The sequence below is a fragment of the Tyto alba genome, unplaced genomic scaffold (assembly GCF_018691265.1).
Source record: "Tyto alba isolate M040663 unplaced genomic scaffold, T.alba_DEE_v4.0 Super-Scaffold_20000042, whole genome shotgun sequence".
Taxonomy (NCBI): Eukaryota; Metazoa; Chordata; class Aves; order Strigiformes; family Tytonidae; genus Tyto; species Tyto alba.
In genome coordinates this window covers 11,399,887-11,412,916 of record NW_024881293.1, presented here as the reverse complement: position 1 = coordinate 11,412,916, position 13,030 = coordinate 11,399,887, and the positions used below count along the sequence as shown (strand labels likewise).

The window sequence follows — 13,030 nt, the reverse complement described above, 5'->3', positions numbered from 1 at the left end:
TGTTTGCACAGTAGCCTGGAACATTTTTAATGATCTCCCTCATAAAAGTACACGTGTACATTCAACTCTACCTAGCAGTTCCATTTTGGAACGATGGCCACCATAAGTTTTGCTATTCCAGGAAGTCTAGTTGCGTAGCTCTGAGAAGGTGGAAGTATAATGAGAAGTTACTGTGTCATTCTGAGACCTTTTTGAGATGTTGGCTTTTGCCCATATTCCTCTGGCTGAGAATATCTGTGCATGGCCTCAGTCAGAAGGCAATGGTGGTGAATGTTCCTGCAAAGCTTAAGTCAAATTAATCAGAGTGCTCGAGCAGTGTAAAATTGATCTTTTTCTTGAAGTAGCCTTACTGACAAAAGGCTAGCGCAGCATACATGTTCAGGATTTTCAGACCTATTAACTTGCAACACGTTAGACCTAATACTTTGGTTCTCCTTTCTCTCTAGGACGGAAGCTGCCAATGTGGAGAAGATAACAACAAAGCTATTGAAAGCTGGTGCCAAACCAGATCAGATTGGCATTATTACTCCTTATGAAGGTCAACGATCCTATCTGGTGCAGTACATGCAGTTCAGTGGTTCCTTGCATACAAAGCTCTACCAGGTAACAGAGTCGTTGCACAAATGAGAACACTTGAATGTAAAGAAGCTAGACAAATCAGATATTGTGAAACTTCACAATATTTTCATTTTTCGTCTGGCTTCTTAGGCGTCGGTCTGTGTTTATTCTTTAGTAACTTTTGAGTTTAGTTGATTGTGGTTAAAATAGAACAGGGAGAAGAGTGTAGGAGGTATCAAATGCCAGTAAGTGTCAGGGGAGCAGTGGGCCAGATAAAGGAGAAAGCCCTGCTGAGGTCTCTGAAAGGAAAGCTTCACTGAGTCCGTCCTCTGAGGACTCACTGAGGCACAGAAGGGAGAGGTCATCAGTGCTTCAACTGTGGAAAAGCTTCAGTCAGCTTGTGTCTTGGATAAAAGCATCATGCCAAGAGACATGCAGGAAGCCAAGCTCCGTAAATTCTGATGGCCATACTATTTATTTGCTTGGGAATACGTCTTCCCACCAGTGGAACTCCTCTACCAAACATTAAAATTTGTTGCTACAAACAAGATGGTTGTAGGTTTAATATAGTCTGTTTTGCAATATTGAGAACTTGGTCAGTGTTTTCACTGAAGGAAAACTTGGTGGAAATACTTTTACTTCTGCCAGGAATGATCTGTCCCTCTGATTCAGGTTTCTCAGTAGCTGGGAGCAGCAGTGCTAATTTGGACCTGTTTTACTACAAGGTTTTGGAATAGTCAGAGGTCTTTTTGGCAACATACCTAAAAAAGGGATGCTTTCCATAGTGCAGATGCCAGCTTGGGGAAAATATGAGAACCATAAGGCAGTGAACATAAAAGTAATTTGTCCTAAACTGAGACTGTCTGTTCTCCTTTAGGGAAACTATTTAGTGACCAGTGGAATTACTAAATCATTCGTCATTACAAAAATAACATTTTTGTCAAATGATGGGAACTGCTAGTCATGGCCAACACATTTGGTAATGCCTGTTGGTAGCGTAACTGTTTTGCACTGTGCTTCCGTGATTTACGTGTTTTCCTCTGTTTCAGGAAGTGGAAATTGCAAGTGTGGATGCCTTCCAGGGACGAGAGAAGGACTTTATTATCCTTTCTTGTGTGAGGGCCAACGAACACCAAGGAATAGGGTTTCTGAATGACCCCAGGCGTCTTAATGTAGCTCTTACAAGAGCAAGGTGAAGTAAAATTGGGCAAATTTTTATCTATTTTAGAGAACTAATCCCGTCTGCTAAAGCACCTATACAGTCCAGCTAACAAAAGGTCTGTGTTTTGTGGGTAGCAGGCCTGTACCCCACCTGGTTTAAGGGAGCCTTGAAGGATTTCCACATTCCCTACAACTTGTAAGAGCAATCTCAACACAATCAGCGTTGCCATTTGGCACTGGTAGTTTGTAGAAGCTGCCCTGTCATTCTCCTCTGTTTGCAGAACTGAACTCTTCCCTCTATCCCTTCTAGGAACCATTTTTTTTACCATTTTGCTTCTCTTAACGGATGTGATTACTGAGAAAGTGTTGATTCCACATTACCCTACGTTGGTTGGCTTCCTTGGTTTCTGCAAGCTTTCAGACCGATACATTGTGGTGGTTTGTTGAGTACACTGATGTGTTTGGCAAGCCTGCAAAAGGAAGCTTATGATTCTTGAGAAACTGGCTGCAGCAATCTCCTTTCAAGTGTTTTGTCATAGTATAGAAATCATCTGCTGTAAACAAAACAGTTGCATCAGGGTCTCCTACCACCGCGGGCTTCTCTTTGGTGCCTTGATGTACCGCAGGAGATGGACTTCAGGGCTGGTGTGACATTAACACGGCTTGATTTTCAGTCAAAGTTAATTTTCATTTCTCTGTCTGCTGTTGTACAGGTATGGAGTAATTATTGTTGGGAACCCAAAAGCACTGTCTAAACAACCACTTTGGAATCACCTGCTGAATTACTACAAGGAGCAGAAGGTTCTGGTGGAGGGACCACTGAATAACCTCCGGGAAAGCCTTATGCAGTTCAGCAAGCCCCGGAAACTTGTCAATACCATCAACCCAGTAAGTTGTCTCTCTCTCTCCTGTCTCTCAGATGCTTTTGACGTGAAGCAATCAAGGGTTGATTGATCAGTGGGTGGAATAAACAGTCACCCACAGCCTCACACACCCAAAACTTTCCATTTTTTGTTGCCTGGTTAATACAGTGGGATCCAAGTAAGTTGCTGCTTCAGCTGTTTCTAAGTTGAGCACTCGTAGAAAAGCCTTTTTGGTGCTTTTTTTTTTTTTTTTTATTGCTCTTTATTTACTGCAGAATTTTATGAGGGGGTAACTTCTGAGGTGAATGAAACAAAGTCACTGCTTTGTGTGGAAATGGCAGGCTCATCAGGCATGTGTACTTAATAGCACTGCACTTGAATACTCAACCTGCAAGTTTTATACTTAATCCTTTAGCATCAGATCAGTAGCCATTTGGGGGAGGGAGGGAAGCTTGTCAGCCATTGCAGGGCAGCGGTAGGAATAGAGCAAAGGAAGAACTATCGTCAGAACCTCAAAATAGACTGAAAATTCGTCACGTGTTTCACAATGAGATAGGCTGTCTCTAGAATCTTACTACTTTTCCTTCTTGTGATGTAGTTGAAATGGTAGTTGGATGTTTTCCGTGTATTAGAACTAGTTAGTTTCCTCGGCACTTGTAAAGTATGCATGATCTGGGGAGTTTTACTGGATTTTTACCCAAAATAACTTGCACTGAAGTTGCAGTGCAAAGTTCTCTACACAAAGGCTTTGCCTAACTCCTATAATGCTTCCAGGGTGCCCGTTTCATGACTACTGCCATGTACGATGCGCGTGAGGCTATTATACCGGGATCTGTCTATGACCGGAGCAGTCAAGGTAAAGGAAGCTATCAAAATTAACAGCTTTGATTTCTTTTCTTTCCCCAGCTAGTCCTTAGAGCACGGTATCTTACAGACTTCAAACTTTTAAATGTTTGAAGAGCCACTAGAGAAAAATACAGAATTTAAGGACTGAAAATGTTCATGCTGTGCCTGGATTTTGCTCTCTCTATATAGAAGCCCCTACAGTCTACCTCGATGTCTGCAGAGCAAGTGAAAAATGAGAGGAAGGGGAGTTTGTGTGTGTGTGTGTGAGCATTTTGGGAATCTTAGATGGTGCTGTAAAGAGTAACTGTGTGGGGGTGAACATGTGTTAGGTGAGTGTCTGAAATTTTCAAGTGTGGAATAAGCAGTGAACTAGAAGCATTGGTGGCCCTTGGCAGTGGTAGGCTTGTCCTTTCAGTTTCTGATTCTGAGTTACACTGCTCACAGGTCCTGCCATTACTGTTAAAAGCAGGAACATGAATTGATTTTTAAATATTCCAGATGCCTGAAGTCACTGTGGCTTTTCATCCCCTCCCCAGGGCGCCCATCCAACATGTACTTCCAGACCCACGACCAGATCGGGATGATTAGTGCTGGCCCCAGCCATGTCACTGCTATGAACATTCCCATCCCTTTCAACCTTGTGATGCCACCGATGCCACCTCCGGGGTACTTTGGCCAGGCTAACGGACCAGCCGCAGGTACGGGAGCAAGGGTGGGATGGCAAAACACTGCACTTCAGAAGTCAGAGAATGGTTTTTGCTACTCTTGCAGCAGTGCTGATGAGAGTAAATGTTGTGCTTCAGTAAAATCTTAGTTGTTCAGAGTACAGACACAGTAGCGCTGCAGTCTCCAGTGAGTGTCCCTTTGCCGTGTCCTTTTGATTTCTCTGCCCCTGCTACACTGAGTACATAAACTGCCTCTTGTGGGTGATCAGGACTTCATAAAAACAGTTCATTCTCAACATGTTTTGCATGTGTAAGACTTCTCACTGTTGGTTGGGATACATGCCTTTCTAGGACGTGGGGCGCCAAAAGGAAAGACCGGTCGTGGTGGGCGCCAGAAAAATCGCTTTGGGATTCCTGGAACTAGTCAGTCAAACCTTCCAAATAGTCAAGCGAGCCAAGATGTGGTGTCCCAGCCTTTCTCCCAGGGTCCACTGACTCAGGGGTATATCTCCATGAGTCAGCCATCACAGATGAGTCAGCCTGGGCTCTCCCAACCAGAATTATCACAGGTAAGTGGAATTTGATATGTCATTGGCTCTTTTTCTGGGTTTTATGTTGATCTGTGTGCATGCGCATCCTTGTTTCCTAGTACTGAGGAAAATGGAAACTAAAACTGTTTTCAGTGTCTCAGCCACAGCACTTCATACTCCTCTACTTGGTGGACTTTCTAAGTACACTCACGGATAAAAGTTAAATGCTGCATGTGTAGACTTCAACTCAAGCCTTAACTTTGAATCGCTTGCCTGTTCAACAGCCAGCTGTCGCAAAAACCTTTGTATTCATGGAATTTCTGCAGCAAAAAAAAATAGATATAAAAAAAGCAAGACAAAACTGAACAAAATCTCCAACAAAACCTCTCAGATTTTATCATTAACCCTGGCTGCCAGGTATTCTGCTTTGTAGGGGAGCACTTGAGCTTGATAATGAGTTAGAGGCTTAACCCACACTTTCATTTTCAGGACAGTTACCTTGGTGATGAGTTTAAGTCTCAGATTGACGTGGCGCTGTCACAGGACTCTACTTACCAGGGTGAACGTGCATATCAACATGGTGGAGTGACGGGACTGTCACAGTATTAGAGTGTAAGGCACTTGAGGTTCACTCCTCTGCTTCTTACTCCCTGATTTAAGTTCATGAACACGGTGTTTGTCTTGGGTGACATCCCTAATGCAACCGTTGTCTCGCTTTCTTGCTTTCAGGTTGAGGAAGAAGAGCTAAGCTTGTGTGGAGCTTAGTTCATCAGCATTTTATTCTGGGTAATAAAAAAAATAAAATAAAATGGATACCTGTTTTCCACTGCTAAAACTGAAGCACCACTGTGTGAGAGCAACAGGAGAAAGAAACCAACCAACGGAGAGGAGAGAGAGAGAAAGGAGCGCGCGCGAGAGAGCCCACTGCTAGCTCACTGAGACAAGGAGACTGACCGGAGAGGAGAGAGCGCACTGAAGGACTGGCTGGCGCCTCACTGGGAAGGCAACTCACCCTGAAATGAGTGGTCAGCTGAGTCCCTGCTCCCCCAGTCAAACAAGCTCGAGAGAAGGGCCTTAAGCAGGTTTCACTTCATTCCATACTTCTCTTTGCGAGCAGGGCATTACTTTTCAGAGCAGATGGGGAGAGGAAAACCCTCATCTCAGAGTTGTTCTCGTTTTAAAGGGGTACTATATTTTAGCAGTAATTGTTTACATTTTAGAAGCAGAGTATCTGAGAGGGAGAGAGAGTTCCTGACTAAGTGACAGCAAGCCAAGCGGAAAGCCAGCGGAACATAGCTGATGCTCAACTCTGAGATGCAGGTTTTGTTGTCCAACACTGGCTCTGAAATCCTAGTGTCATCGTGTCGCCCACATTGTGAACGGGTCTTTCGTGACAAGGTGGTTTTAAAGAGATTCTTTCAAAGGAGCACTGAATTTTTAGAAGTTTGTCTCTGAATTTGTAGTGGTGGACCTGGGAGATCCTTGTTCTGAGAAGCTTACAAAAAGTTTAAAACAAAACTAAATTAGAGCACCAACCTTGAGAACTTTCAGTGTGATTTAAAGTTGCAGCAATCAGCCTCTTCTTCCTACATTGGATAGCAGTTAGAGTGAAAGGAGCCTGCGCGCTCGAGCAGGAGGAGGGTTTCAAAGTGTTTTCTGTATGCTTTAATTGGCTACTGTCTGGACTCTACTCTGTGAAAAACAAGCCTTTCTGTAAGATGAACTTTGCGCTTGAAAGGGGATGGGTTCCTGTGCCCTTCGGCCCTGGAGGAAAAGATGCTAACAGGCCTGCTTTACTCACTCCCTCAGATCTGGGGAAGAAGTAGTGGAAACTGGGGATTATATTGGTTCTGAAGTAAAGACTACAATGTTACCGAAGCAGGTTGGAAAAATGGACAAAGCAGGCAGTTGTTGGAAGGTGGCCTCTGATAGCTGGGTATAATTAGAGATAATGGGTTAGGCTTTTGTGTGGCTTCTTCGGTGATTAATGCAGATAGCTGAAAGATTCAGGTGTTGAAAACCAAACCCGGAGCCTATTTTTCAGGTAGTGGACACGGCTGTGCCATCAATGCTGGCTTGAGAAATAGCTGGAAGTCAAAACTGAAAACAGCACATAAGAGAAGCCATCCAATTTCTAAGTTGTACCCATGTCTTAAATAAGTCATATGGGAACACTGGGAGCATTTTATTTCTGTCTAAACCTTTTTAGAAACAGCGCAGAGAATTTAAAGTTCCTACAGAGACCCATTTTTATCAGATCCCTAAATTAGCCTAACCTCTACCTCCTAATTGGCAAAGAACAGTAGAGTGTGATTCACTAACCTAGGTGTTTTTAAAGTTTGCATTAAGTTAGCTTTATACTCAAAGGGCTCCAAGTGTTTCTAGTCTTTTTTTTGGGGGAACTCAAAATACCTCTCATATGAATGTACTTAAATGACGTAAAACCCACTTTTTGTAACTGGGGGGGAAAGCCCTTTCATTACTGTCCTTTCTGTAGATTGTTGACCCGCTTTCATAACCTGTATTTGCTGTAGTTTTTCAAGAGTGTCTCTCCCCCAGTGCAGACCTGGTGTAGCATACCCACAAACCGTGAGTAGCGTGCACATAAACATGGAACAGGTGTTCAAAATTTTTGTTCAGTCCTGCAGTGAACATAGTTCGAGAGCTGCAAAAGAAACTTTCCAGAAATGAAAACCATTCTTTTCTCATAAAAAGCCTCCAGAGTTTAGACTTCTAAAATGTGAAAGAATGGAGACACAGGCCACCTTCCTTCCTTGTAAGATGGACTGTTTTATTTATTAACATTGCCGAAGGGCTTTTTAATTTTTTTCCTTCTGTAGGCTGCGTAGTTGCATAGACTTTTCTGATAGGTTTAAGCTGTAACCCTCTGTGCAATGCAATCCATTGAGTAATGTAACCCCCTCCTCTCCCTTCACCCCCTTTATTTCACTGATGGGAATGCTTGCCTCTGCTTTGTGCTGGTTTTTTCCTTTGTAGCAGTTACTCTGAGTTTTATAAATCCAGACATCAGTGCTAGCACGCTGTTACTCTTTTGATTTTGTCTCAGTTTGTTTTAAACCTGTTTGTCATCAATAAAATATTAATAAACAGCTCTTGCATTCAAGGTGGCCCGTAACTTTCAATGATGAAACCATACAACGTTCATTAAAACTTAGTCTGATTGTATAAACTTCAAGTTTATTACTTTTTTTTAAACACAGACTAGTACAAAAGTGTGGTGTGTGCATAGCGTACATGGGTAAGCACATGAACTGTGAAAACTGTTAAATACCCCCCCCCTCGTCCCTCCTCTGGCTCACAGGGGCCTGTGCCCCAGCGGGGGGTGCAGGGGGGAGCTGCAGGAGGTAAAGGCTGGTTCCAGAGGTGACCTGGACCATCTCCTGCTTCCCTGCAGTAAACCTGAAACTGGCTTTTACCTGTGGTGCAGGTGGGGGCTCAGCAAAGCTTGGGCTGTGGAGCTCCTGAAGTGCCACTTCAGGCCTGGGCTTGGCAGAGTGCTGGCTCCGAGCTCCTGGGGGCTGGAAGCCCCCTCCTTCCCCCTGCCCAGGGCCTCTCTGCGCAGACAGCTGCCCTCCAGCATCTCCAAGAACCAGGGAAGGAGGCTGCCTCGCTGCGTGGTAAAGGAGCTTAGTCTGCCACAGCCCAGGTACAAAAATCCTAATACTTCAAGGTTTTCTTAATCCTGCCCATCTTAAATTTGAAAGAAGGGCTCCGGCTTGCTTTAGTTAAGTCCTACCCTAAGCCCTGAAAACGGTTAAGTGCTTGAAATGGGTTTCAGCATAGCTTTTGTTCATCAGCTGGAGAAGAGCAGGGCGGCCCTGCCCCAGAGCTCTCTGCTAGTCCACAGCGCTGTCAAGAAACACATTGGGACATGAAAACATTAGTACACTGCACAGCTACAGTACTCGAGCGACTCCAGTCTTGGTCTTCAGCTACAGAGGTCAGGGGGAGTGTCACGGGGGACAGGAAGACATTTTCTCTGCAAACCCAACAGTGGTTAAACCTTCAGTGTTCCCCAGGAGGGGGAAGGCCCAGCTTAGCCGGGTAACACTTCATCAGACCTTGAAGACAATGCGTCAATACAAAAACAAACAAAAAAAAAATTACCTGTGCTATGGTGTCAGGTTTGTGCTTAAAAAAGAAAAGAAAAAAATTCAAGTCTAACTCAAGATTCCTTTTCTGTTTCTGCCCCCCCCCCCCCCAAAAAAAAAAAATCAAAAGCAGCTTTGCCCAGGTTTTAAACCCCCAGCTGCTCCAAGCCCCCAGGGGCTGGAGGGTCGGGGTAGTGGCCTCAAACACACACAGTAGGTGCACGGCCAAGCTACTGCAACAGTCTGGGTACCACAGCCAACCCAAAAAAACAAATAAACCCCCAAATCAACCCTAAACTACACAACTGCATGAACGTGGTGCCTCACTAATGCTGCTGGGCTGAGCTGCTGCTGCTGGATGCTCAGGTGCTGTTGGTCTCCAGCCACAGCTCAGGCTGGTCCTGCTGCTGCTGGTGAGCAGGGGGGACACCCTCTCACCCCCCCACACAGTCTCATCAATTTGCAAATGAGGTAAATAATTAACTACTGGGTCACAACAGGCTGGGAGGGAACAGGATGTCACCAACTCTGGTGCCCACCCGGCACCACATCCCCTGGTTTTACCTTTTCTTTCCTCAGCCAAAACCATCTGCTACCTCACCACCCCCCCGCCGCCCCGGGATTGCATTTGGCCCCCCCCAGCAGCCACAGACACCCCCTGCTCCCAAATCCCCCCCTTCATCAACCACACAATAAAAAGAGCTCAGGCCTGAGTTCCCACAGCTGAAGAGAAACGCGGCTCGTGCTGTGACACCGCACCTCTGCCCGCAGCGGGACCGGAGCCACCGTGTCACCTCCCGGCACAGCCACACCCGGGCACCAGGGAACCACCAGCACCATTTTCCCCAAAACAAGTAATTTTTTTTTGCACTGAGAAAGCTGCAGCATCCAGTCAAAAAGCCAAAAAGCACCAAGCAGCAGCTCAGCCAAGCACGAGAGGGCTCTGGGATTCACAACCTGGTGCTGCCATCACCCGTGGAGAACAGAACAGAACAGACAACCAGCGTCAGACTGGAGCATAACCCCGTCACAGTCGTGGCTGCTTGGAGGGCTGAGCACCCAGCTCTTACCAAACCACAACTCCAGGATTGATCCCCCTCGTGCCAAACCTCCTCCCCAGCTGCACGGGGAGAAGGGCAGCCCCGACGGGAAACTCCCTCAACACCAGCACAGAGGGGATTGAACACACTTGGATTTATTCCATCAATCATTCAAGGCTTCAGACGGGACCCCCCCCCGCTCCCCCCTGCAGCCGCTCCCGCTATCTGCAGCCACACTCATCCACCACCATGTCCTCGTAGTGCCTCAGCACCACGTTGTCGTCGTTATCGTAATAGAGGATGGAGATGGGGGACAGCCTGACGGGGACACAGCAGGGCTGGGGGGTCCCCTCGGGGTCCAGCGAGTGCACCATGGTTTGGAGGATGGCGTGGTTGGTGCTGTTCAGCTCCGCTGTCAGGGGGAAGGGGCACTCGCCCAGGCAATAATTCGCCATGTAGCCCTGCGGGGCAATGATCCAGTTCTCCCAGCCGACGTCGCTGAAGCTGATGTAAAGCCGCCTGGGCTTGCAGAGGTTGCTCGGCGTGACGAGGGGATAGTAAGCACTCCTCCTCCTCCTCCTCCTCCTGGAAGCCTTGCACTGCTGCTGGCTGAGGGTCACCACCAAGAGAGAGGTGTCCAGGAAGGAGTCGATGCTGGCGCAGAGGCTCTGCAGCCCCCCGCTCGCCACGGCTGACGCGCCGTCGCTCACCGAGATCTCCAGGATCAAGCCCAGATTCCGGCTGTACGCCCTCCAGTCCTTCGCCACCCCGCTCAGGTTGAAGAGGAGAGACTTGTGCAGCCGGGCGAAGGACTGCTCCACCAGCAGCTTCCGGCTGTGCTCGTGGGAGGGCATCCCCCGAAGAGACATTTGGGAGGTTTGGTAGAGCCTCAGCTCAAAAACCTGCCCCTGGCTGGACGTGTGGTAGGAGTTGTGGCTGAATTTGATCTCTAGCTGAGCCATCGTCAAGTGCTCGCCCTCCTCCAGCACGGAGAGGTTAAAATACAGACGCTTCTGCAGACACAGCAACCTCTGGGGCTGCCCGTTATGAATGAAGTGGCCTGACAAAGGAGAAATAGAGGTGGCGGTGGTTGCACCCTGTTACGCTGAGCAGGATCAGCCTCCCAGCGCTCCCGGTTTAAGCTCCTGGCTGCGCAGCAAGAGGCAGATGGGGCTGGCAGAGGCGGGATCAGGACGACAAGGCTGCAGCGAGGGCCATCAGCCCGATGGCACGGCCTTCAGAAAGGTCTGGAGGCACAAACGCAAGCCTGGGCTCCAGCCCGCGGCACGGGGACGCTACAGCCCTTCCAGCACCTCCTCTAGATGCTCCTTAACATCTTGGTGTGTTATTTTTCCCCAGCCATAACTATCTCCCCCCTCCAGGACAGCGGGGTGGGTGTGGGTGCCGGCTGTTTGGGATGGAGGGGAAAGGAGGGCAAATAGCAGCAGATTTTAGGAACCAGTAAGCGCCTGTTTTAGCCAGCCCTGGGTTTCCAGCTGAAATCTGGAAACACAAGAGAAGTGAGCTCCGTGGCGTCTCGAGACCTAGAGGACACTGACCAAACGATTGCCAAGTAACTGCGAAGGGCTCAGAGAGGCCACAGGCTGAAGCACCCAGATGTGCCACGTGGTCAAGGTGGAGGCAAAAGGACAAAGAGGAAGAAGAGGGAGGGGGGACACAGCCAAACAGCCGAGCAGCCCGTCCCTTCCCGAAGCTGATCCCACTCGCTGCACCCGCAGCCCCAGGGAATGGAGGAGCTGCCCCCATCCACCACCACCAGCCCAGCGGGTCAACCCAGTCACCTGGGATCCAACCAGCATCTCTGGGCTGCATTAGGTGACTCCAGGGCAGAGCTTTACACAGCTCCACACCCTCACCCACAGCCTCATCTGCTGACTCATTTCTAAGCTGTAAATAATTATCTGCAACATCCAGAGGGACCAGAGCTTACACAGCAGTGATTTCTCCTGAAGACCAATTCTGGGCACTGGCGTGTCCTCCCCCAGCCTCTCCTCCCCACACCCAAGAGACAGAAAAAGGATTGGAGCAAAGTCTCCCACAGCCCAGAGATCAGAGGTGCTTCCAAAAGACGTTTCTGTACCTTGGTCAGCGAAGACACGGATGATGTTCCCAGGGACATTAAATTCCTCCACCCTACAGGCATCTGCCAGGTCTTTGTTTGTAGAGGGCAGCGTCTTTCTCTTCTGGAAGATCCGCCAAAGCACAGACGGCACAGGACCGGGGGTTTTGGGGCTGGGCTTGGTGCTCAAACCCAAGGATTTTAACAATAAACTTTCCTGCAAACTTAACTCCATCCCCAGAACCACGCTCAGGAGAGCCCAGGCAAGGCTGGCTTTAAAGCTGGGGAGAAGCCACATTGCTCTGCTCCTTGTCCTGCAGACAAAGAGCAGCCTGGGCTCGGGACCTGAAGACAGGGGCCAGGGGGGTGTTGATTGCCTGATTGGAGCCTTTGATCTGCTTAGTGCTCAATTAGCACAGAGGGATTCCCAGGACTGGGCAGAGGGTGTGAACGGTCCCTCCAGGCTCCTCAGGACCTGTTAACCCTTTGAGGCTGCGTGGCAAAGGGCCGGCTGCCCTCCTCCCTCAGAGCTCCCACAATCTCTCCGCACCACTGAGGTCCAACCACCAAGTCCTTGGTGGCAGGGAAGCGGCTGCTCATCCCCACACAAAGCTGCCAGCAAGTCAAGCACTGCTCCCATCCTCTGCAGACATCCCACCCAGATCCAGGGGCAAACACAGATCTGGGTCTCCTCTTGCTTCTTCCTCCCAAGTCAGCTTTTTTTACTTTTTTTTCCCCCCCAATCACAGCATCCAACACTTTTCTCTTAAAGCCGTCAATTTCCAGCACACCAAATCATCCAACTCTTGCTTCAGCTCCCTGCTGCACACACCGCCCTGCCTGCAAGACACAGCCCCTGGGCCAGCACAAAAAGCCATCAGAACCCATCCCCAGCACCCACCCTCGGCGCGGGGTCCCTGCCCCAGCCAGGCAGAGGGAGCCCCTTTCTCCCCACCCCAGCCAGCACAATCGATGTTACACAGTGCTGGCCAGTGAGTTACCCAGCTAAATGTTGAAGCCTGGGCAAGCCAGTATTATAAAATTCAGTTTACACACATGTGTGCTGACCAGGGATCACCGTTACCCCAACTCGGTACCGTCGCTGCCCCAACTCTGCTACAGCTGAGCAAAAAGAGGCCTGGGATAGCAGTTCCCTTCTTTTCCTCCTTCCTGCA

The 13,030-nt window shown here is 48.4% G+C and overlaps 2 protein-coding genes across 3 annotated transcripts in view; one reads left to right on the top strand and one right to left on the bottom strand.

Moving 5' to 3' along the window:
- UPF1 (UPF1 RNA helicase and ATPase) overlaps positions 1-7,813 on the top strand; it is a 23,737-nt gene extending 15,924 nt beyond the window's left edge. For both annotated transcript variants that reach the window (XM_042794091.1, XM_042794090.1), the window contains exons 17-24: positions 447-603; positions 1,608-1,750; positions 2,433-2,607; positions 3,357-3,438; positions 3,965-4,126; positions 4,445-4,662; positions 5,113-5,235; positions 5,353-7,813. In XM_042794091.1, coding sequence (XP_042650025.1) covers positions 447-603; positions 1,608-1,750; positions 2,433-2,607; positions 3,357-3,438; positions 3,965-4,126; positions 4,445-4,662; positions 5,113-5,232 — 1,057 coding nt within the window. In that variant the 3' untranslated portion in view covers positions 5,233-5,235; positions 5,353-7,813. The remainder of the gene's footprint in view (positions 1-446; positions 604-1,607; positions 1,751-2,432; positions 2,608-3,356; positions 3,439-3,964; positions 4,127-4,444; positions 4,663-5,112; positions 5,236-5,352) is intronic.
- Positions 7,800-13,030, bottom strand: GDF1 (growth differentiation factor 1). The gene is made up of 2 exons (XM_042794093.1): positions 11,877-13,030; positions 7,800-10,835 (listed from the first exon to the last, which is right to left on the bottom strand). Exons 1-2 carry the CDS (start codon positions 12,151-12,153, stop codon positions 9,997-9,999), a joined length of 1,116 nt encoding a protein of 371 aa, XP_042650027.1. The 5' UTR covers positions 12,154-13,030; the 3' UTR covers positions 7,800-9,996.

Coding starts and splice junctions, on each gene's coding strand:
- GDF1 (XM_042794093.1), bottom strand. CDS start 12,153: ATGTGGCTTCTCCCCAGCTTTAAAGCCAGCCTTGCCTGGGCTCTCCTG. Junction 10,836..11,876: donor CCGTGTCTTCGCTGACCAAG/GTACAGAAACGT, acceptor CTCCTTTGTCAG/GCCACTTCATTCATAACGGG.